The 21,683-nt window shown below is 37.7% G+C and overlaps 2 protein-coding genes across 2 annotated transcripts in view; one reads left to right on the forward strand and one right to left on the reverse strand.

Annotated features, from left to right (window-relative positions):
* The window catches only part of LOC139473607 (uncharacterized), a 30,619-nt gene extending 17,645 nt beyond the window's left edge, over positions 1-12,974 (reverse strand). The window contains exons 1-2 of the mRNA XM_071256393.1: positions 12,843-12,974; positions 4,399-4,555 (exon numbers count right to left, since the gene is read on the reverse strand). Of these exons, the coding sequence (XP_071112494.1) occupies positions 4,399-4,441 (43 nt within the window). The 5' untranslated portion in view covers positions 4,442-4,555; positions 12,843-12,974. The remainder of the gene's footprint in view (positions 1-4,398; positions 4,556-12,842) is intronic.
* A 2,511-nt stretch (positions 12,975-15,485) lies between these two features.
* LOC139473793 (PAS domain-containing serine/threonine-protein kinase-like) overlaps positions 15,486-21,683 on the forward strand; it is a 50,538-nt gene continuing 44,340 nt past the window's right edge. The window contains exons 1-2 of the mRNA XM_071256584.1: positions 15,486-15,516; positions 20,449-20,578. Of these exons, the coding sequence (XP_071112685.1) occupies positions 15,497-15,516; positions 20,449-20,578 (150 nt within the window). The 5' untranslated portion in view covers positions 15,486-15,496. The remainder of the gene's footprint in view (positions 15,517-20,448; positions 20,579-21,683) is intronic.

Here is a 21,683-nt window from a genome sequence, read left to right on the forward strand (position 1 = left end):
CCCTTCTGCCTCCTTTGAGCCACCTTTGAGCAACCAACCTCCTCGGCGACCTTTGTGCAACTGTTTTGAACATGTTCATAAATTCCATGGCGTCCATGGCGATGTCTGAACCTCCTGTGTTCCACCTTGGAACAACATAGGCAACCATTCTGCCTCCTTTGATCCTCCAACAACAACCTGGCAAATTGTATGGTCACACGCGGGAGGCACAAAGGTCGTCATCCTGTGTAAAGGCCGCATTAAAGGCCACTTGGACCAGTGCTGTGTACTGTGTTGTCATTGAATACATGTACTTTTAAAAATCACAATGGTGAGACCAGTAGAGGAAATGATATAGACCATCTTGGACTTTTGTTTTTTATCTATCCCCCCACCCCCCTCCTCCATCCCCCATACCCCAACAAACACATGCTACATTCAACCTTGACCATACATTGATATACACTGATTCTGTTACTGAAGCTCCATTGATGCCATAATTCCAAGCACATGTTGTGAGTGTAAACATGACAAACAGTGTTATCTTTGGAGGCTTATTCACATGCATTAATTTGTTCCACTAAACACTAACAAGGATGAGCAATAAGTGTGCTGGCCACACCCACCTGTGTTTACACCACACCTGTCACACATATATCACCAACAACAATGCAGGGTTATCTTCAGGCCCCTCAGCCTCCCAGAGTTATGTCCCAGCTAGATAATGTCCATCTATCTTCCTTCACAAACCTCATTACAGGACCACAGTGCTGGCTTCCTCTTTATCATGTCCACATGGGCAGACAGGCAGCCCCCCCCCCCCCCCCCCACCCCCCATCTGACTGATGCCTTTCTCTTGCACATTCTCTGACCGTGTCCTTGTACCGTGCTTTCAAGCATCATGATCATTGTTCTACAACCCTACAACCCATATCTACCAGGGATTTATCTAGGATTCCGAACTCAGTGCCCTAGGCAGTATGGGAAATACACTGAAGTAAAGAAAGTTAAGGAACATGACTATTTTGGGGGATATTCTTTTTGTAGTGAGTGAGTGAGTGAGTATGGTTTTAGGCCGCTTTTAGCAATATCCCAGCAATATGACGGCGGTCTGTAAATAATAGAGTCTGGACCAGACAATCCAGTGCTTGACATCATGATCCACGCATCGATCCACGCAATTGGGATATGATGATATGCATCAACCAAGTCTGCGAGCCTGACCACCTGATTCCGTTAGTCGCCTTTTACGACAAGCAGTGAAACTGAGCACACAATTTCAAAATACATTCCCCAAAATATTCATGATCCCATACTCTTTTCTTCAGTATAAGTGTTAAATTGTTCAAAATTAGGATTTCTGTAAAGTTGTTTTTTTCTTAATGTATTATATTTTAACACTGTATTTTAACATCGCACTCAATTGAATAATGTAAAATTAACCATTAAACATGTTAAAGACTCCTACTCGTGTCCTGTGATCAGTAACATACAGTTCACCATGAGCCAGATATCATATTAGTAATAACTATACTAACATCAATTGGGAAATGTTTACATCCTATTTGTCAAGTTTTATCCATATATAAACCCTAAAAGCTAGCATGCTGATGCCACATAGCAAGTTCAGGATTGTAGACTCACATGGTTTGGAATAGGCGACCAATATCCTTAATGTAAATTTGGAAGAGAAGACTGTCTTTAACATGATTACTCTACTCATACAAACAAACCACATTTTCAAATACAAATTTTTAATTTTAAATTATATATAGATTTTCACGTTTATTGGTAATACTAGATATTATTCCTGTTTAATTAAGTTCCTTGTGGTCAAAGAAAACACATAAATTTAAGAAAACTTAGAAACAGAACGTCCCATGCCACCAATAAAAAGTTACTAGATATATATGCACATCAAGCTGAATGAATATCAGCAAGAATGCAGTTTACTGGACACCTTCCGCCATTTTGGTAAGGGATGTGCAAAAGCTCAATCCTTAGTAACAGACTAACAGTCTCTAAGTTTTTTCAGGTGCCATTTTTGTTGCCTGTTTAAAATAACAGGGGGTTTGGGGGGCTTGCTCCCCACTCAACGGCTTGAATTAAATGCTTTCGTAAGTAAATGAAATGTATTATTACCAAAGTAGATACAAAATACCGGTACGTGGTCGCTGAAATGTGGCTACGACGGATGTCACTGATGAGATGATGGAACTTCTAATTTCAAGTATGTTCACCCAAGAGCCCGGGTATGGTGCGGACAAACATAGAAACATAATCGGGGCAAACTGGGATTCGAACCCACAACCATAGGTTTCTGGCGTGCCCGAGGGACGCAACTCTGCACAGCGAATTGCGGCGCCTTAGACGACTGGGCCACCCGTGTACCCCTTTACATGGTTAGACGGCACTAGATATAAAAAAATATTCAATGTTCAGAGCTCTAATTGACTTTTGGAGCAATTGAGTTTTTACTCCATTTTAACTGGGTTATAATGGTTATTACATTTTTCATTGGGTAACCAATTTTCACTCATCTATTCATCACTCTATTGGGTTTTTCCCAAAATTAGTGAACATTTTAAGGTTAACAAAAAATGAAATAATGTTCTAAATATATAGGCTTGACTCAGAAAGTAAATTAGCTTGTAATTGTGTTTTGGAAATTAGGTCCTTTGTACACATGCTAAAACAGCTTCATTGGGTATTCACGCGAGCTGTTATTATACATTTGAGTGTTTCCTTTAATGCATGTGTTTCTGTACATGAGTTAATTGAAAGTAATTGGGTTTTGAAATTGTTTTGGGTTATTTTACGCAAATACGCTGCATATCTATAGCTCTAATGTAATAAGTTACTCGTGCATCTCAAACAAAAAACAGTACCTACACAAAGATACGGAGATTCTACTCTTATCGTTTGATATAAATAAAGAGAGTAAATATGTCCTACATGAAAAGCTTACCTACTAGAACATGTAAAAGTTCACATACTAAACATGCCAGACAGCAACGGAAGCTCCCTGCCTCGGGCGGTCATGTCCCAGATTTACATTAAAGCCATCCTTCATCTGGGACAATTCACTCCCATTACCATACATTTTGGCAAGAATAAAATTCATTATGTTCATTGAGACAAGTAGGGGTTGAAAGTTCTGTCAATGTGAGAACTCTTCACTTGTCTGGAAACTTCATTCTCCATGAGAGAAAGAACAATTGTGGGGATCCGATTACCCAAGCCAAGGGGAAACACCCGAGCGAAATCCAACTTGACACAGCTAATTTTGGACCAGTGGCTTATGCAACATAACTAGATATATGGAGAAAGTTTGTGGCCATGTCTTACTCTCTTACCTTCCTATCAAATAGATGAAACTGATCATTTCAACCACTATATGAACCTGGTAATGCACAAAAAAACACAAATATATATGAGGTCTTTGAAAGGCATTTAGAAGTGATACACATAAGGAAGAGAATATATGGATGTCAACTTCTGTATTATGAGGAACACAACGTTTCGGAGTATATGCTTACTCCTTCATCAGGTGAATGAATGCCGTGAGGTAGAGAGCATATAGATGCACATGTAAGGACAACAAAATTAATAAGATAACAAAAGGTGGAAAATAACAAAGGGTACAAGCTAACAAAGGAAGCCAACAGATGATTGGCCTTGATAGGTGATTAGCAATAGACAATGGAAAGCCAACACTTAAGTTCTCTTCCTCAAATATATATGGTTTTGTTTGTCGTTTAATAGCACTCAGCAATATTGCAGCAATGTGACGGTGGCCTGTAAATAATCAAGTCTGGACTGGTGATTGATATTGTGAATAATGATTCACATCGTTGGGGTGTGATAACACGCCAGCAACCGGGTAACTGAATCCAATCAACAAATCAATATGGTCGTGAAATGGGGTTTTATTTTACTGACGGTTGCGTATGTGCGTGCATGCGCCACCATGTGCATGCTTCTTCTAGTTCAGACTTATGCCAGCTTATATTACTAGTCCACTGAGATACCATGCCCTAGTTCAACATGGATACCCCACTCAGACACAGTCCTAGTTTCATCATATTAATGTCGATCCCCAGGCAGGTTAACAATAAGTACCATTCTTAACGTCTTTTCATATGACACAGCCAGGATCTAACCACCGACCTTCAGCTCTCCATGAAGATGCTCTATCCAACTGATCAAGGAGGCGGTCATATTATATGTGAGGATGATATCAGATTATCAGACGTTGTATGGAGGCCCATCAACCATGTCAACATGATCCAGAGATAAAAATTCAGGGCCAAGAAAATAAAAAATGAACAAAAAACATTTATTCGGCCAGAGTTAACGTCATGCAAGTAGTCCCAGCAAGGGCAGCAAGGCTTTGTGGGGTAGGTGTACGATACATACCGATAGATGTGAGCAGTGAGCCGGCATGGGGGATGCTCTCCATGGGACAGGTGATGGAGGCTGGAATGTGGCTGCAGAAGCAGCCTACTCCGACACCGATGACGGACCAGGTAATTAGGTCACGCTCATCTCACCAGGGGCACACGGCTTCTGTCATCTGAAATGTATGTTGGGTCATGCGTACATCAGCAATAGCACTCCAGACATGTGTCACTGCATTCAAGCTAATGGACTCCTACATGCTGACAGGAATACCTACCGAGACGGATTTAATTGTTCACCTGTACTACTTGACTCAGCGATAGTGGATTAGTATTGATAAAAGCACAACGATCATGTGTAGATATACTGTAATCATGAAATTAATGCGAAAATTGTGAGTCTACCTTGCTCTAATTAATAGAGTGACATATTTTTAATCAGGATATTATACAGCATTAGAAAATAACAGTTTTAGTCCACTAGTCCTTATAATGACAACACAGAGAAAAATCCTTTAAAAGGGCACTACTAATAATCCTTATCAGTGGTAGAAACTAACACTTTTAATCCACTAGTCCTTATGATGATAACATATAGCACAACTCTTATAAATGGAAAATTTCCACTAGTCCTTATTATACCTTAACCATTGAGCAGTTTGGCAAGGACTACAGGACTGGTACCGACTGACTGATATAGATTTAACGTGCGCTTTCCGAATGTAGTGTATTTCCCACACGGGCCTGGCCGGACCATTTAGTGTATTCCGAAAAGGGTGAAAGTGGTGTGTGCAACCCAAGAGGGGGCTTTTAGAGGTTGCTCATATTGAATTTTTGGAATTTTTAAATTTGGAATAAATGCTGAGGTGGGTGGAGGAGGGAACTAAGGGAGCCGGGTGAGGTGGGTGTTTGTATGTTTATTGGATTTTGGATTGGTAGATTAATTAGTTTTCAGATGCGCTTAATTAGGTCTGTTTTGATTAGGAATAGGCTTAGGGCCTTGAAGTTTTCTAGTTTTTTTTTAGGGTTTAGTATTTCATCTAGAGAAGGAACCTTATTTAGATTGAGGGTGGTTTGTAGTGTGGTTCTGTGTGTTTGGTAGTGGGTGCAGTGGATGAGTGCGTGAGGACTGGTACCAATTTCTAACGCTGCTTATGATACCTTGACTATTGGGCAGTTTGGCAAGGACAATTGGATTAGTGCCAATTTCTAACACTAATACATTGGAGCGTATTGGCATGTCAGGTTCACTGCACATTGAAACAATGACATGTACAACAAAGCCCACAATGAACGATGTAATTAACATGATTAAGTACTTGATTTAGTGCTTCTCAAATACCTTGTCAAGTGTGGTCATCAAGCAGTCATGACAGTCACCATTAGTATGATGGTGTCTTTGTTATTGGTAACTTTGTAAAATAGTCCTATAATTACAAGCAAAACACAGCACACCCATGTGACATAGTACATGACACTGCTCATTTGGTGTTTCCGAAAGGGGCGAAAGTGGTGTGTGGGTTGCACACACCACTTTCGCCCCTTTCGGAAACACATTAATTGGCCTGGCCAGTGTGTGAAATATGCATCAGTCTGAAAGCGCACGTTAAATCTCCAAAGTAAGTAAGTAAGTAAGTGTTCTAGTGCATTGTGCTAACTCAACACGTGAAACTGTACAATCCTCTTGCTGACCCAACCCATTTCATTTGAATTTCTTCCTTTTGAGAGTTGACAGGTGAAGTTTGAAGATAGCAAATGATATAATTCAATGTTGTTGTTTTATATTTTTGCTTTTTCAAACAACAACATAGACAGTAGCGGGTGACCTCGCCTAGGTGAACACTACCAAGCTGACTGTCGTTCATTTCCCGATGAACGTTAGTATGTCACGTGATTACGTTGTCATAGCGCGGAGACATAAAGAGCTACTATAGGGGAATTCCTCAATGTCTAAAAATAACATTAAAAATTATTAGGGAAGCAGAGACATACGATAACTACTTTAGGGGAATTCCTCAAAGTCTAAAAATAACATTAAAAATAATTAGGGAAAACTGAGCGAGACATCGATTTAGGTCATGAATGATGCAGGCTTTGGGGTGAGGTGAAATTGGGTTTAACGTCGCGTCCAAGATTAATGCACTTATATACCGACGTGTGTGTGTGTGTGTGTGTGTGTGTGTGTGTGTGTGTGTGTGTGTGTGTGTGTGTGTGTGTGTGTGTGTGTGTGTGTGTGTGTGTGTGTGTGCGTGTGCGCGTGTTTGTGTGTGTGTGTGTTTGCTTGCTTGCTTGCTTGCACTAGACCGGACTTATGCCGATTTATAGTGCTAGCCCACTGAGATACCATGCAACAGTTTAACATGAATACCCCACTCAGACACAGTATACTGACTCCGAGCCGACCAGTCCTTGCTTTAACCCCTTAATGCCGAGTGCCAGACAGGGTAACAACAAGTACCATCTTTTAACGTCTTTTGGTATGACGCGGTCGGGGATCGAACCCCGGACCCTCCGCTCTCCGGGCGGACGCTCTACCACTAGACCACGGAAGCGGTCTGCAGGCTTTGAAGTCAGACAGATCATGTGTCATAATTTAGTCCTTAAGACTTCTCAAACAGTATAAAAAGCATTCACATCAGCAGCATTACCTGCGGAATATGGTTTTGCCTTGTTTCACTCTCAGTTGTTAGTGATTATTTCAAATGATATTGTTCCCTGATCACATATCCGGGATATTACCGGTATCAATAAACAGGAAATTTATCACCTCACTTGCAATGACTTTGGATAATAGAATTGAAATATTGAAATGCACAAAAAATACATGCTATTTCTCGATAGAAGTGGCATAAACCATACTCACTAACACACTTTTGTCCTTTTACGTTTTTTAGCCATGGGTTTAAATTATGATAAAATGTTACAACATGAAAATAGGCAAACTCTGTAATGAAGCCAATGGCTTCAAAACGTGCAGTCCAGGTAATAATGTCACACCACTCTGGCTTTCTCCCTCGTGATTGACATAATTGAACTTTAACTTTTGGGGAGGTAAACATCATCTCATAAACAACTGATCATGCCATGACAAATTTCATTTCTTAATTAGTAGCAGAGCTTTATAGACAAATACAACTGTCCAACACTTGGGCCAGTGGTTAACTTTGCAGACACGGAATCATACAGGTCAAACAAGTGTACTATAGATTCAATGTTCCTGTGCACCAATGCATCAGCTAAATGTTCTCCTCAACAGTGTCTCCTGCTTCATCACACCTTGAGAAACACCCCAGCACAGCGTTAGAAATTGTCCTGTAGTCCTTACCAAACTGCCCAATAGTCAAGGTATCCTAAGTGCTAGTAGAAATTGGCCCATTTTAAGGGTTTTGCTATATGTTATCATTGTAAGGACTAGTGGACAAAAACTGTTAGTTTCTAACCCTGCAGTGAGCATGCACCGGTATTAGACTGATTCCGTTAATGATTTTGAAGTCAAAGTCTTAAGTCCATAAAGTGTCGACAGCACCGAAACATACATGTCACATACATATATACATATATATGTATAAGTCACATACGTATATATGCGACCCATGAAGATCCGGGGTAGAACAAGTCTTCAGCAACCCATGCTTGCTGTAAAAGGCGACTATGCTTGTCGAAAGAGGCAACTAATGGGATCGGGTGGTCAGGCTCGCTGACTTGGCTGACGCATGTCATCGTTCCCAATTGCGTGGATCGATGCTCATGATATTAATCACTGGATTGTCTAGTCCCGACTCGATTATTTACAGACCAATCACACCAACATGAAGAGGCCTCAAAGTTTCGACTAAAGAGTAGCCAATGCGACCTAAATTTCAGTATGTCTACTGTCTAAAATTCAGAGGTAGCCAAATGACTGCCTTGAAAAATATCTTGTGGTGACTAAATTCTATTGCTACACATCTGTAGACACAAAAATAAAGAACAGCTGATCTTGGAAAACATGTCTGCCTATAATTATACTCACAAATAATTCCTCCTAAAGTCGACAATGAACCAATAAACATTAGTACTTTATTTTAGTTGGCAATGCTCATTGGATAAGCAAGGATATACCTATATAATCTAGTAACATAAATTGCATCATTGTTCAAGTCACAAGTAACAAAATCAAGTACAGTTTCCACTAATATACAATTCCAAGACTGGTGCTATAACTTTCATATTATAATAGTTATAAAAGTTATAAAAGATAATTTCAAATGCTTTTGGCTACCTACAATATTAGCTTGACTTCTTGATTTTACCACTGGCTACCTGAAAAAAAATACTTGTAGCCATATGGCTACTTGGTAAAAATTTAAACTTTGAAGCCTGATGAATGTCAAAATAAACATACAGTTATTACAGACTTTGCATTGAAAAATGTTAAAGGTAACTTAATTGTTGATACATATCATTCTGATGACTCACAAAACATCATAACAGATCCATAACCACCAAATAGTCAATCGATAAAGATAACATATATCAAATCACAAACACAATAGAATGCCAGTACCTTCAGTAAGACAGGTAAATATGATGACATTTTAAGCAGGAGCACTCATTGAAAAAGTTTCAGCTGTAAACACTGAGATGTCACTTCAAGGCCAAGCTAGACTACTGCTGACAAGGAAATCTTGCTAGCTACAGACTCATCTGTTCAAAGTTCAAATCTCACTATCGTGGTGAGAAAAACTGTATCTTCTAAACAATTCTCACCAGGAAGCCAAGCGTGTCTAAATGGTCTACACCTGGTGAGCTGTGCCGTAAACATGTCATAAACTAAAAAAACATGTACAGGTATTACAGGGACAATGAAAACTGCACAGTCATCAATTTCAAATGTACTTCCAAAGAGCAGTTAGAGTCAATGAAAGCCTGTGATACCTAAAGATTGACAAAAGAAACTTACATGTTATGCTTCCCATGTTCCAAGCCTATAGCACGTATAGAGAAACAGAGCTTTGTTGACAGCAGTTAATGCAATGTATTTAATTTCAGCTTTCATGAAAGGAATGTCTGCAAAGTGTAAATGTTTAATTTCAGCTGTCTGCAAAGTCCAGCTATATGTCAATAATCAAGCCTTGACCTGACAATCCAGTGTTAGATATCATGAGCGCAAGGCAGGAAAACAACAAGAACCATCTTTTAACATCATTTGGTATGACGCGACAGGGGATCGAACCTGCACCTTCAGCTCTAAGGCAAACGCTCAACTACTTTGACATGCATGAAACAAGTCAGAGAGCCTTACCAGGGCTCAAAATTAGAAAAAAAGCAAGAGTTTTTCAGGTGTGCCAATATTAATTTAGGTGTGCCTTGTCTATATTACCCAGTAATAATAACAAAAAGCAGCTTTGAAATTTAAAATGACATAATTAAAGGTTGCTGCTTCTAAACCCTTTGAACAATAAAGTGAGTGAGTTAGTGAGCTGGGTTTAACGCCTCTTTTAACAGTATTCCAGTTATATCACGGCGTGTCAGCTTAATGTGGGAGGAAAGCCAGAAGTGATGCAGGTCTCGGACGTTTACCACATCGGTGAAACCCACGAGCCCGGGTATGGTGCTGACAAACCTTGAAACATAATCGGGGCGAATCGGGATTTGAACCCACAATCATAGGTTTCTGGCGTGCCCAAGGGACACAACTCTGCACATCGAATCGCGGCGCCTTAGACGACTGGGCCACCTGTGCCCCCTTGAACCATAAAGAATTTTTTTTAAGTTTTCCATCTTTTCCAACTGGTTGTTCATACTTTTTGCAAATTTTGCAAAATATTAAATTATTACCTCATCACATATTAACCCAGACCAGTGGGAATGCATGGTGGTGTTTTATATTTAGATAATTTGGGCTTTGGTTCATTTGTACTATTACTGACTATCATCATGATCAAATGTAAAAATTATCAAAATTATCAAAATTAGTGGAGTACATTCAAATGTATTTCGTGCAGTGTTTAACATCTTGTCAAAAGTCTGTAAGATACACATGATACAGTCAATGGAAATCACCAAATATTGCCAATTGTATTTACACCAGGAAATCATTTAAAAATGAAATAAAAATTAACGTAAGTACTTTGATGGAAAAGACCGTGCCCAAAAGGCATACATAAAATTCAGGCGTGCCATTTCCTATGGTACTTCGGCTACTAGTAATTTCGAACCCTGCTGATCATCCAATTATTCTCCGTTCAATACTAGTTTTCAGATTAGATTTCTTCCAACCACTGCATTCAAGTTTATGTGAGTTATTATTGTATATTTTTAACTTAATCACAGGAAGCATATGTACAGGTGACTAACATTTGAGAAAAAAATCACACACGACAATATTTCTCGACATTTCAATACTGATGCCTGCATATAATTCAAATGACTATGTAGACACAATTTATGGATAACAACTTCTTTTATACTGTAAAGGCGACGTTTCGGTATAGACAACGGTATAAGGATCAATACGGTCTCTGAAAGGCATTTAGAAGTGATACACATCAGGAAGAGAATATATGGATATATGGACACAACGTTTTGGAGTATATGCTTACTTACGTCATCATCATTCACCTGATGAAGGAGTAAGTATATACTCCAAAACGTTGTGTTCCTCATAATAAAGAAGTTGACATCCATATATTCTCTTCCTTATTGCCTTTACAGTATTAAAGTTGTTATCCATAATTTGTGTCTACTTAGTCATCCGTCAACTTCTAAGTAGTGCCTATCAACATGATCAAACAATTCATATTTACAAATGTTTAGTGTAACGGACAGTACAATAAAAATAGTAAAAAATCACATCTAGTTATCTTTCATAACAACATTTGCATATGTCTTGTTCAACTGAGTAGAGTGAGTGAGTAAGTGAGTGAGTTGGGTTTAACGCCGCTTTTAACAGTATTCCAGTTACATCACGGCGTGTCAGCTTAATGTGGGAGGAAAGCCCAAAGTGATGCAGGTCTCCAGGGTTAGAAATTGGCAGTAGTCCTATAGTCCTTGCCAATCTGCCCAATAGTTAAGGTATCATAAGGACTAGTAGATATTTGCCATTTTTAAGGGTTTTGCTATATCATGCTATATCTTATCATTATAAGGACTAGTGGACCAAAAATGTTAGTTCCTGCCGCTGGTCTCAGATGTTTACCACTTCGGTGAAACCTACGAGCATGTGCATTCACTTGAGTAGAAGTGAAACAATATGAGTTTTGGCTGTGAACTGTGCACCATGTACACAATATCATAGCATATTTTCCCCAAACTGGACTCCCCAAATGGGTGAGCATAATTATACTCAAGCGCATATCACACACAAGATAATATGGTAATTTTATTATTCCTCACAAACTCAAACATTTTAAATTTGACTAATCAATTAAAATGGAAATTAATCGATCACAGATTTCAACATATTCCTTGAGATCAGTCCTTGAAATCAAACCATCATTGATGAAATTAATTATTAGAACAACACACACTTGATCATGTTGACGTAGGTAGATCTGGTAATACTGGGATTTTATTCTTTGTATGTTTTGTTTATTATCTAATGTAGCACTCAGCAATAATATACCAGTTATATGATGACAGCCTGAATATGATCAAGTCTGAACCACACAAACCAGTGACTGATGTTTATGAACATGATGAACAATCTCCCATGGTACCGGAAATGATTACATACAATCAACTGACCACCCCATCCATTTAGTTGCCTCTTATGACAGCATAGTCACAAATAGTCACATTTTTTTAAAGTTTTGAAATTTGACAATCCTTACAAAAATACCAACATTTTCCATGTTTTTCCATTTGTACTAAATTGAAACGTGCTGACAGATCAAAGATCATAAGCGGAGTGAATCATTGAATCTTACCCATAACCAGCAGATCATGGCAGAATAAAGGGATGCAACTCTGCACAGAACGATGGAACACCTTAGACCAATGGACTTATCTTTGTACCATGTGTACTGTTAAGTGTTGTACATTAAAATACAAACTTGCAAACATTTCAAGGGTAATATTCACTAATATTCATAGGACCATATCAACTGTTAACTGTAGATGGTGCTGCTAAATTAATATCCACTCAATAAACCTTAACCCAAACCTGACTTCCTTCACAGGCTCTGGTATTATTAAATGGTTAACACCTGTTATCATGGTATGACGAAAGTCCATGTTGTCGATATGAAAAATAGAAAATACTTACCTCTCCTGATATATATGAAGTGAACATAAGGTAATTGATTCTTGTCCATATCTACGTAACATACTTGTATTACAGATTATGATGAAATTGTCTTTATGTAGGCTTATCAATCTATAGATTATGCGCACGAAAACCGAGCGCCTGTTACAGTTTCATTTCACAATAAAGATGCCACTGCATGTTCTTCTATAAACACAAAATACAACGGTTCTTACCTATTTCACGCCCATGATTCCTATAAAGTTTAGCAGTTTCGGTGGAACCATGCCATTTTGTGTCATGTACTCATGTGTTACTCAATAATTTGTGTTCCACCACAATGTAATAAAAACATGCAAGTATATGACGGCAGATGCCGAACTGGCACGCGCAAAATAGAGAACATATCGGGAAATCCCCTGTGGAAGTGTCGGGGGAATAGAGGGGAAAATAAATGGCATTTTATTGACACCATTAAAATTGTTTATATTTCTTATGTGACAAACACAGTTCTCGGGTTGTTTTTTTCTCTGCGGGTCATCTTTTAGTAAATGTATTTGTGCGACGGTTTAGTGTTCTGAGAACAATGTTCTAGGTCATGGAATCGCATGATACATCTTTATTGAAATGGCTTTTAAAATTTGCCCAGACTTTTTTAATGACTTAATAATCCGTCGATTCCCAAATATTAAAATGTGGAAAGATTATAAAAAACGTTCTTTTTTATTCCGCCGTCCAGAAATAAGTAAAAATTGGTTTCTTTTGCTTTTTTAAATCAAATCTTTTATTATCGCTATCAGTGGATCTGTAATATTTTTTAAATACTTTAATTAAAAATAAGTTGAAATTGTACTTTAAAAAACTTCAAAACACAACGAATTATGACGAATTGCGACAGATCCGTGTATATAACGGAAGGGGTCAGACGCTGTGCAGATCCGAGTTTAAACTAATGGAATTGGGTGGTCAAGCTCGCTGACTCCGTTGATGCATGTCATCGTTTATCAGTTGTGTAGATCGATGCTCATGATGTCAATCAAGGGATTGTCTAGACTCGATTATTAACAGACCGCCTGGAATATTGCTGCGTGTGGCGTTAAACAACAAATAATGTTAACACGAAAACCTTGATGTGAGGCCCAATGTACAGCACAGATCGGGAATTTTAAGAACTAGTAGACCAAATATGGCATGCATTTCATGTACCTTCTATTCAATTTCCCATAAGTACCATATTTAATTACACATGATTAAGTTCCATGGACACTTACAGAAAACTATTACCCCGTGGGGTAACGGAAGGGGGTAGATGTACCTCTAAACCTGATTCTTTAAAGAAAATAGATTTTTAAACCTACCGACCTGGCCCAAAATCCGAAAACCTAAGCAACATAAAATAAAAAAAATGATCTGGCCTTGTGTCAACACGATTTGTGCACCCACCACTCATATTGAACAGATAAATATTTCTCAAACAGACATGTAAACAAACCTGGCATTTTTTCATTCCCAAGTTATATCGCAAACAATATATATTTGAACAAATTATTAATACATTGTCAACGTGGACTCTTTCTTGTGTACTTTTGCTTATATACCCATTATAACAATGAAAGCATACACATCAATATTCACCTGTACATATTGTCATTACTGTTTCAATTACTTCCCAGAATTCAACACTTTAGCAGTACTCTATGTAAATTATACTCAGTTCATTATTGCTGAGTTAGGCTAATATGTTATTGTAAACAATGTCTGCAATTTGCCCCCCTATATATGGGTATTTCGTAAGACCTGACAGAGTTATCATATAATCATCGATATAATTTTAAGAACATTGGGGCGGTCGGGTAGCTTGGTGGTTAAAGCGTTCGCTCGTCAAGCCGAAGACCCGGGTTCGATTCCCGACATGGGTACAATGTGTGAATGTTGCTGGAATGTTGCTAAAAGCGGCGTTAAACCATACTTACTCACTACAAGAACATGGAAGATTACGTAACAGCTTCGGTAAGCAACCCATACTTGAGAAGTTTCCCAAGACGATAACCCAGTTCATTCACTCTGTTCAACTGATTGTGTTTACCGTGTGTTGAATGATGATATTACCCGTTTGTACTCATTTGTTGACCCATGAAGAATAGGTCTTCAGCAACCCATGCTTGCCTTAAAAGGCGACTGTGCTTGTCGTAAGAGGCGACTGACGGGATCGGGTGGTCAGGCTCGCTGACTTGGTTGATGCATGTCACAGTATCCCAATTGCTTGGATCGATGCTCATGATGTCAATCACTGGATTGTCTGGTCAAGACTCGATTATTTACAGACCGCTATCATATAACTGGAATATTGCTGTGTGCGACGTGAAACAAACAAACAAACAAAATTATATACAACATATTTAATACTTTGGTTTGTGTTCTAGCTTCTGTGTCGAACCCAGGGGTTAAAGCTAAAGCGCTTCTACTTGACAAGTCAAGTCCTCAATTAAAATTAACCACAAAGTTATTCCCCCGCCCATAAATCGTGTATGCCATTCCAAATCGTTCCAAACCAACAGCGATGAGTAACATAACCCAGAAAATAAATGGTTGGCACATGTACCATTTCGAGCAGTGTTCTGCATTCAAAGAACATTTGGCTCGAAACCGAAATCATTCGCCAAAATAAACCTGTTTTAGCAACGGAGGGAGGCTTCCTTATTTTGGCATATATGTGGTATTGTTTTAGCAATATGGATTTCTTTATCAACTATCGCCCGTGTAGTATTAATATGACACGTTTGTCAAATTATCTAGATTAAATATTTCAAACAAAGAGAGTGTCCCAACTGGAATCAGTCACAATGCAAAATAAGATCAATAACTGATGCGCACGCACCTTCACGAAGTAATGGCGGACAACTTGAAAAGGTAAAATATTTGAATTTTTGTACCACGATCGGTATTCGGATTCGACATGCACAGATTTTGCATAAAAGATGATTCTATTTATATGAATCCCATTTAATAATGTTATTATTTTATTTTGTTTGTAGCAGTTTTAGCAGTAATGAATAAATTGATATATTTTGGGGGGTTGAGTGTAAAAAATAACCTGAGACTGAGACGTCACGTCAATGATTGAGAAGTTACTCAACTTACTTACTGTTCAGCCTATTTATAAATTGAATTGAAACTTGAATTGATTACGTGTTATTCATTCGGCCACATTCATTCCATTATACAATATTCTGCCAAGTTTGAACACTAGGCACGACTTCCGATAGTGACAGAATGTTTACATGCTGAAAGAGAGAAATGAGATGACAGCAGAGTGAGGCTCAGTAACCCCTTGCGTTACTTCATAGAGCTGCTATGTCAACTCCTGCACATAAGTGTCTGATCTGTATGTATACATTTCTGCCTTATCGTAAGTGAGAGGATTACCAGAAATATCAGAAAGTACCTCAAATATGGTATATTTGCATTTTATAATAAAAAGCTGCTTATGGGGGTGTTTTTCAATTTGACAGTCAATCATGGTTCACACATCTCACAGTCTCACTTTTATTAAAGTTTTAAATGTTGTTGTGGTCATGCATGTCACGGATCCCAATTGCGTGGATCGATGCTCATGATATTAATCCCTAGATTGTCTGGTCCAGACTCGATTACCGTATTCGACGTAATAAGCGTCCAGTGCGCTCTCAAAATTAGAAATAGGGGGCTGTTATTAGAATATTATTTTGGTGAAAAAAAACAGAGTTGAAAGATACATTTCGTGGTTTATGCTGACAGCCTGAAGTGTTTATGTACGACAGATATATTTTTCCAGAATTTAATTGCCCATAATTAAGGGTGCATATACCACACGAGTGCGTATTATACGCGAATAAATAAGTCTTGTGTACATTGATCAATCAGAAGGGGTGCTAATTTGGATTGTTCACTAGCCAATATATTAGCAAATGTCTCTGTAGGTGCTTATTAGAGCGGGGCGCTTATTACATCGAATACTGTACTAACAGACCACCATCATAAAGCTGGAATATTGCTGAGTGTGGTGTTAAACAACAAACAAACAACCAAACATTACGACTACATAAACTGTTTGCATCTAACCATAAATAAATATAAGACACTATGCATATGTATTTGCATAGTTTTATTTCTTGAAATGTGTAAATGCAAGAGTTTATAAATTGAGTTTTTACTCATGTTTTAGGGAAAAATGGTTATGCTTTTGCAACAGAATTTTGGTAATTTTACTGCAGAATTTTGATAATTTTACAGCAGTATTCATCTGGGAATCTTGTATTCCGTTGACATGCACCTCTATACATATGTGTGCATATTTGCATACGTGTGTAGAAATACACACGTGAGTAAACTTTACGTGTTTACTCGTGTGTGTGTGTATTTACACCAGGAGCACATTTGCATCATGTCTGGAGCAGGTGCAAATGTAAATGTATATTTGCACTGTATATATATATTGTAATGTGAATGTTTATGTCAGAGGATGATCTACTTAATATATCTATTGATTTGCCAACACCAAACAAATTGTCAACAGTTCTGTATTCTGAAGTTGACGCTATGCAGCAGTGCCAACTTTATGTGGACATCCAGAGCCGGGCGTATTTTGTTTTCCTTGGGTTTTAAGGAGTCAAAACTTTGTGTAAAAATTAAATCAAACACATGTTGCCTCATGCAAATATTTTTCAGTGAAGTAACTCTCTTCTCATTCAACTTTGATTGGTAAACATCCTATTTTATGTTAAAAGTGGTGAAAACACTGATGAATATATGTGCCTTACACCATTTAATACTTTATTTACACACTTAAGTTGATTTTTGTGTGAACGCATAGTACATTCACATATACACACGTATGTACAGCGGTAGAAACTAACAGTTTCAGTCCACTAGTCCTTATAATGATAACATAAAGCAAAACCTTTAAAAATGGCAAATTTCTACTAGTCGTTAGGATAGCTCTTTACTATTGGGCAGTTTGGCAAGGACTATAGGACTAGTGCCAATTTCTAACCCTGATGTATAGTTACACATGTAATGATGTTTAAAATTACTTACGTTAGCATGGTTAGTAAATGTTGTGCATGTAAACGGGGTATTAGGGTACTATTTCTCCTTTGAAACCCTTTTTAGACAGTCGTGGCTCACATTTTCCTTTTGAAATATGTGGAGAAAGTGTGGTTCTATTCAATTTATTCAAGTTAAAAAAAATAAGTTTTTATTTGTGACTTGGTAGCAACAAATGCACAAGAGTTCTGAGAATGACCCAGGTGGGGATAAATTTCATCATTTGTCAAAATTAGTGTTTTGTTTTCGATGTTGGTAAAACATGCCATTAGTCTAAGATGTGACACAAAGGAGGGTTGTACTGGTTTGAGGATATGTAAGAACATTATATTCTCACTCACACTCACTCACTCACTCACTCACTCACTCACTCACTCAAAGCATAATATGATTGTGCTACAAACTGACTGACCACCCTTACAATGATTTCTGACATGTTTTTCATTATCTCTTAACATGCTTAACATGTATGATGTAAGTTATGTCAAACTGGCGTCAACATTTTGCAGAGCTACATATAAGCAGCGTATTTGCGTAAAATACCCCCCCCCCCCCCCCCCCAAATATTCAAAATCCAATTGCTTTCAATTAACTTGCGTACAGAAATGCATGCATTAAAGGAAAAACTCAAATGTATAAAAACAGCTTGTGTAAATACCCAATGAAGCTTTTTCAGCAAGTGTACAAAGGAGCTAATTTCCGAAACACAATTACGAGCTAATTTACATATTTAGAACAGTTGAATACATCTAAAACATTATTTCATTTTTTTACAATCTTAAAATGTCCACTAATTTGGGGGAAAACCAAATAGAGTGATGAATAGATGAGTGAGAAAATATTGGTTACCCAATGAAAAATGTAATAACCCAATTAAAATAGAAACCCTAGAGTAAAAACTCAATTGCTCAAAAAGTTATCTGGAGCTCTGATTTTGCATCACAATTTTGACCTTTGCCAACACTGACAATGACATATTGTACATGTTGTATGCCATGTGTCCAGTTTCCATGGTTACAGGCTTAATTCTACCTACATGAAAATATCAGTTATGTGGTAATATTACCAAGATTACTCAGCTGTATAGCTAAACTAGCTCGTGAAACAAGGCCCAGTAGGCTAACAAATTATTTCAACTGTTTAATCACTAGTTACATGGTCAAGCTGATTTACACCTGCATGCCCACATTGGATACTCTTATCTGAAACCTTTGTATTTCTGTTTATATATGGAAGTAGTGATTAGACTGAAAAAACCCTATGACCTCCATATACTCAAGAACTTGACATTCAGTGAATAAATGCTTATTTACATAACTTGGAATGCCTTTATCAAGGTTTCTTGCTGAGTAGACTGTAGACATGTTTGAGGTCAAGGTCACCAGAATTTGAAATGACAATTGTTGTTATATTTGGCATTTTTCAAGGCTGATGGCAAAGGTTTCAGTTTGTTTCATTTCTGGCATCATGTGTAGGGGCCCAGGGTTGCCCAGTCTTCAAAGCCTTGAAAGGTGCTTCAAGGCTCTACACAGTTGTGTCCCTTAGGCTTGCCTAAACCTATGCTAGTGGTTCACTTCAAGATTTGCTCTGATACGTTTCTAGGCTTCTCAGCACCATACCCATGCTTGTTGGTTTCTCCAAAGTGGTAAATGTCAGTGATCAGCAACACTTCTGGCTTCCTCCTACATAATGGTGACATGCTGTGATATAACTGGAATACTGTGCAAAGCTGTGTTAAACCAAACTCACACACTCAGGTTCATATCATATAATAAATAATACAATTTTACATGTCACTTTCTCTGTTGGTTGATATGTATCAAAATATCTAGATAGCATGATAAGTGTGTACATATTAAATCATCTGTGTATGAACATAATGAATGCTAACCACTAGTAACCAGGCGAATTGATAATTGCTGAGTCAGCCCAAAGCGCTGTCTACAACTTGAAGTGTGTGTGTGTGTGTGTGTGTGTGTGTGTGTGTGTGTGTGTGTGTGTGTGTGTGTGTGTGTGTGTGTGTGTGTGTGTGTGTGTGTGTGTGTGCGCGCAAAAACTGTAATGTATGGGTTTGTGTGGTATATACATGTGTTTGAAGATAACCCAACACTGCGATTCCTCAGTAACATGAACTATGTGTCTGTCATATTGAACAATCTGAGTCTTCAAGCCCAAATTTGGCCCTTTTTAAGTCTTCAAATAATTTCAGTAGACTTTAGTTTTGTTATTATCCAGGGTACATGAAGTATTGTCAGTTGAGCTGAGCTGAACGCTACCGTGAGAAGGTTCAGACCATGCTGAGTGATAGAAAAATGACTCTTTCGTCATCATTTATCCTTTTGCTTTATCATGTTTATTTTCATTTCGATATCAACTTGATGAAAGAGAGCTTTACATAGGCTAAAGAAAAAATAGTATTGGTTCTCAGGCACCGCCCCTGCATCATATAGTCTGCCGCACTTTTCGTTTTTATTTCCGTTTAAAAAAAATAAAATCCTAATACTTAAAAACAATGCGATCCAATATAGCATGCCGTTACTTCCCTTTAATGTTCTCTGCTTTACTGCGCATCTCGTGTTAAGGTAATGCTGGCAGCTGTTTATTTGGTTACATGTTTGTTTGAAAAAGCAACAAAAAAACACCGCCCACCTGCACTATATTTTCAAAAGTCATCGCCTGAAAACCAATTCTTTTATTTTTTTAAGCCATATTGGTCACATGATTCCCATCTGTATTACGCCTATTGTGATATTTCAGGGTGGCAATGTCCACACCAAAGTCCTCCAAAGGCGGAGGTGTGAGGTGCAGTTTGCCGGATGACCCACACCTACTTTCACCAGATATATTTGGTGATAGACTCCTCAAATCATCCCCTGCCTTACATCAGGTACGTTAACCATCTGTCATGAGATGTTACATGTTATTTATATATGTTTGTGTTGTCTAATGTTTCTTAACACTATTGCACCATGCCTTTTAGTAGAATGTAGTGTTGCAAGTGAAATTATTGGTCTGTTGGTTTACTGGACATACAAGATTTTGTTTGTTTCTGTTGTTTAGTCCATAATTTAAACATGTCATAGTGGTTTTTGCTAACTTTGTGTAGTGTATAGTGACTATTGTTTCCAGAGAGTGTGATAAGATTGACAAGGTGTTCATACCAAAAAATATTGTAAATTTGATCAACCATGACAATGTGCTGAAGTTTGCAAACGCAGAGCCAAAACATTGTATTTGGGAAAATTTGATGTTTTATAACTGATGACTTAATGGTATTTTTTGTATGTCAATTCACTTTCAGATAATTAAGTCACAAGTATTTTTTTGTAAATTCCGGTATAAAAATTTAAATTTTAATCTTACAATATTAACTTGTTCCACTGTTGCACTTATCATGCTTTTAGATCATGTTTTAGATATTTATGTACTATCTACACAGTTATCTAATTAAATCATTATCATGATTATGTTAAATATTTGTTATTTTATTTGTAGATCTATAAGAGATTGATATAGACTATAAGACAGCAACTGCTGTATAATATTATAGCTCTTCTCTTGTGACTCGCCTGACTCAGTTCTGTACACAAGAAAGTATCAATCTCTTTACTTGTGTTGGTTTTTTAACCACAAGACATAATCTAGAACAGTGATGAATTTAACTGACTTCCCGATCAATATCAACATGTTTCATTCCTGAAGTTAAGTCGTCAGCCTGTTGTCTTGTTCTTTGAGGAACATGTATAATGATTTGTTGAATTTATTATGTTTTGGTTTAAAATCAGGAGTAGATTTTGTCTGTAATCAATCCATCCAAAACAATTCTGAGAGCTACCAAGAGCTTGTCAGTAAAGATGTTCTATATTTGGACATTGCATTTTCCAGCATTAGACAAAGATGATATCAGTTGTATTTTATTGTCCTGGGATATGTCAGTTTCAAATTTTAATATTCCGACAGTATTGTGCAATTAATATAGTTATTGAGTTTAA

This window comes from Haliotis cracherodii, unplaced genomic scaffold (assembly GCF_022045235.1).
Source record: "Haliotis cracherodii isolate W230 unplaced genomic scaffold, xgHalCrac1.p SCAF_1, whole genome shotgun sequence".
NCBI lineage: Eukaryota > Metazoa > Mollusca > Gastropoda > Lepetellida > Haliotidae > Haliotis > Haliotis cracherodii.